The sequence below is a fragment of the Penaeus chinensis genome, chromosome 17, assembly GCF_019202785.1.
Source record: "Penaeus chinensis breed Huanghai No. 1 chromosome 17, ASM1920278v2, whole genome shotgun sequence".
In the NCBI taxonomy this organism is placed as follows: domain Eukaryota; kingdom Metazoa; phylum Arthropoda; class Malacostraca; order Decapoda; family Penaeidae; genus Penaeus; species Penaeus chinensis.
Genome location: NC_061835.1, coordinates 7048890 through 7051389, shown reverse-complemented (window position 1 = coordinate 7051389; position 2500 = coordinate 7048890). Strand labels below are relative to the sequence as shown.

The following is a 2500-nucleotide window of genomic DNA, read 5'->3' as shown; positions in this document are numbered from 1 at the left end:
GTGATGCTGATAATGATAAAATTAAAAAATGATGATAATAATAATAATGAAAATAATAATAATAATAATAATAATAATGGTAATAATAATAGCAAATATGATAATTATGATAATGAGAATGACAATAATATCAATAATAATCATAAGAATAAAGAATAACACTAATCATAGTAATGACAATAATAATAATAATAATAACAATATCAATACTAAAAAATAATAACAAGAGAAAAGAAAAAGCCATCCCTGACTGACTGACTTAATCATACTCCACTTTCTACAAATTCCCATCCTCCACCATCCTTCTCCTTTCCTCTTCAGACACGCTTCACCCCCCCCCCCCCCCCCCCAGTTATATCCCCCGATCCTCCCCCTATGACCACGGTAAGACCCAACCTTGAGTTTGCCTTGAGGTTCGACAAGGTGAGGCGGCACCATCACACTGAAGACGCCGTGCTGGTCCGTTACGAAGTTCTTGCACGCGGTGTCGACACAGGCTTTGACTTCGACTCCTGGCGCGCCTGTTTCGTCTGGGAACCTCGCCTGAATCTGTTGCAGGGAGAGGTTTGTTATTATAGGGTGATGGTGAGAGTAGAATGATAGGTAGATTACGAAAATGATAATATAATAACGATATTAATAAGAACTATAATAATAATGATGGGGATGAATATGATGATAATAATAATGATAATAATAATAATAAAGAGAAAAGAATGTATGCGTATATAATACGTATATATATATATATATATATATATATATATATATATATATATATGTGTGTATATATATATATACATATATGTATATATACATATATATACATATATGTGTGTGTGTGTGTGTGTGTGTGTGTGTGTGTGTGTGTGTGTGTGTGTGTGTGTGTGTGTGTGTGTGTGTGCATACATTCATACATATATGTATATATATATATATATATATATATATATATATATATATATATATATATAGATGCATATATACATATATATGTATACACACTCCCTGTGAGCACTCGGTGGAAATTTACTTAGAAATTCGAAACCAAAGTCAGATGTCCTGAGGTATATATATGAAAGATGGAATAATGCAATGCCGCATTGATATAGATATATAATCCTCAAATCCCTCGCCGCCAGTGGATGGTAATCTCGGCCATTCCTTGCACACAGGGGATAATTTAAAAGCAAAGTGAAATTGACAATATGTCACACCAAGAATATCTAAATGGAATCAAACTAAATTAAAAATTAAATTTAAATTATTAAATCTACACACTCTCACACACAAACCATTTACACAAACAGACACATGGGGATACAGCCAGAGAGAGTGCGAGCGCCATCAGCCAACCTGCATCTCGAAGGGCAGGCCCGGCTTGGCATCTTTCACTCGGCTAATCTGCGTGAAGGAGAGGCGTTGGCTAGCCAGCTGGATGGTGGCGGTGCCAGAGGCCATGTGCCCGGTGCCTTCCTCGGTGATGTCAGCTGTCAGGGCGAGCTTGCCTATGAAGCCGTAACCTTCCGTGTTGATCAGGCTGGTGTCCACCTCGACGTCCGTGCAACCGCTGAAGGTCTGAAGGAAGGATGTACTCGTGAAGGGGTCGTTCGAGGGGCAGAGACAGGTGGATCGACAGCCTAAATGCAATGGCACTGACAGAGAGTTAGATTAGCTAAATCTATCGATACTGTTAAGTAGGTACTGATATTGATAGATAACATTTATATACTGATATTGAATGGGAGATAACATGGGCATTCTAATTTTAATAGATCGGCGGGTAAGTTTTTATATATTAACATATCGATGGATAATTATTTTGACAATAATCCCGAAGTAGACGACCTCAGTATAGTGATAGGCAGGTGGATACTTAATCATACTAATTCTAATAGATACCAATGAATAGATCATCTAAATAAAATTAATATATAAACACATTTATACGTGTAAATAGACAAACAACCTCCGAATCATTATTAAGAAGAGGAAGGAGAAGAGAAAAAGGAAGGGATGAAGAAACTGAGGTAAAGAAATATAGGTATTTATTTATCAGTAAGGCAAAAGGATAGGCAGACATAGAAAAATACAAGGGAAATCAAATCACATTTCAACTCAAAGGGAAAAGCCACTCTTTCTAATTAAATTTAATTATGCAATCTCGTGAGCTCATTCAATAATAAAAATAATAAGAGGAAGAAGAAGAAGAACATCTTGTTTTTTCTCTTTCAAATCGGTATGAATTGTACACTTCCTATCCACTCTAAACTCATTCCACAGTACAGAACCAGTTACTAAAACTGAGACTGGTCAGTGGTGATACAACGGTTATAATCATTGTTATCGTCATTATCAGTGCCCAGGCAATAACCACAAACTACGTACCGGGATAGGAATGGTAAGGACGTCGTCCATTGTGTCCATTTCGTAATAATAGTACCTGTGTTTCTTCACAAAGAGATTGCCGCTGCCTGTCACGGGTTGCCCATACGTGTAA

General features: G+C 36.7%; 1 protein-coding gene across 4 annotated transcripts in view; it reads right to left on the bottom strand.

Moving 5' to 3' along the window:
- The window catches only part of LOC125034324 (alpha-2-macroglobulin-like protein 1), a 47616-nt gene that overhangs the window by 15530 nt on the left and 29586 nt on the right, over positions 1-2500 (bottom strand). For all 4 annotated transcript variants that reach the window (XM_047626120.1, XM_047626122.1, XM_047626123.1 and 1 more), the window contains 3 exons: positions 2389-2500; positions 1357-1578; positions 397-549 (listed from right to left, as the gene is read on the bottom strand). In XM_047626120.1, the coding sequence (XP_047482076.1) occupies positions 397-549; positions 1357-1578; positions 2389-2500 (487 nt within the window). The remainder of the gene's footprint in view (positions 1-396; positions 550-1356; positions 1579-2388) is intronic.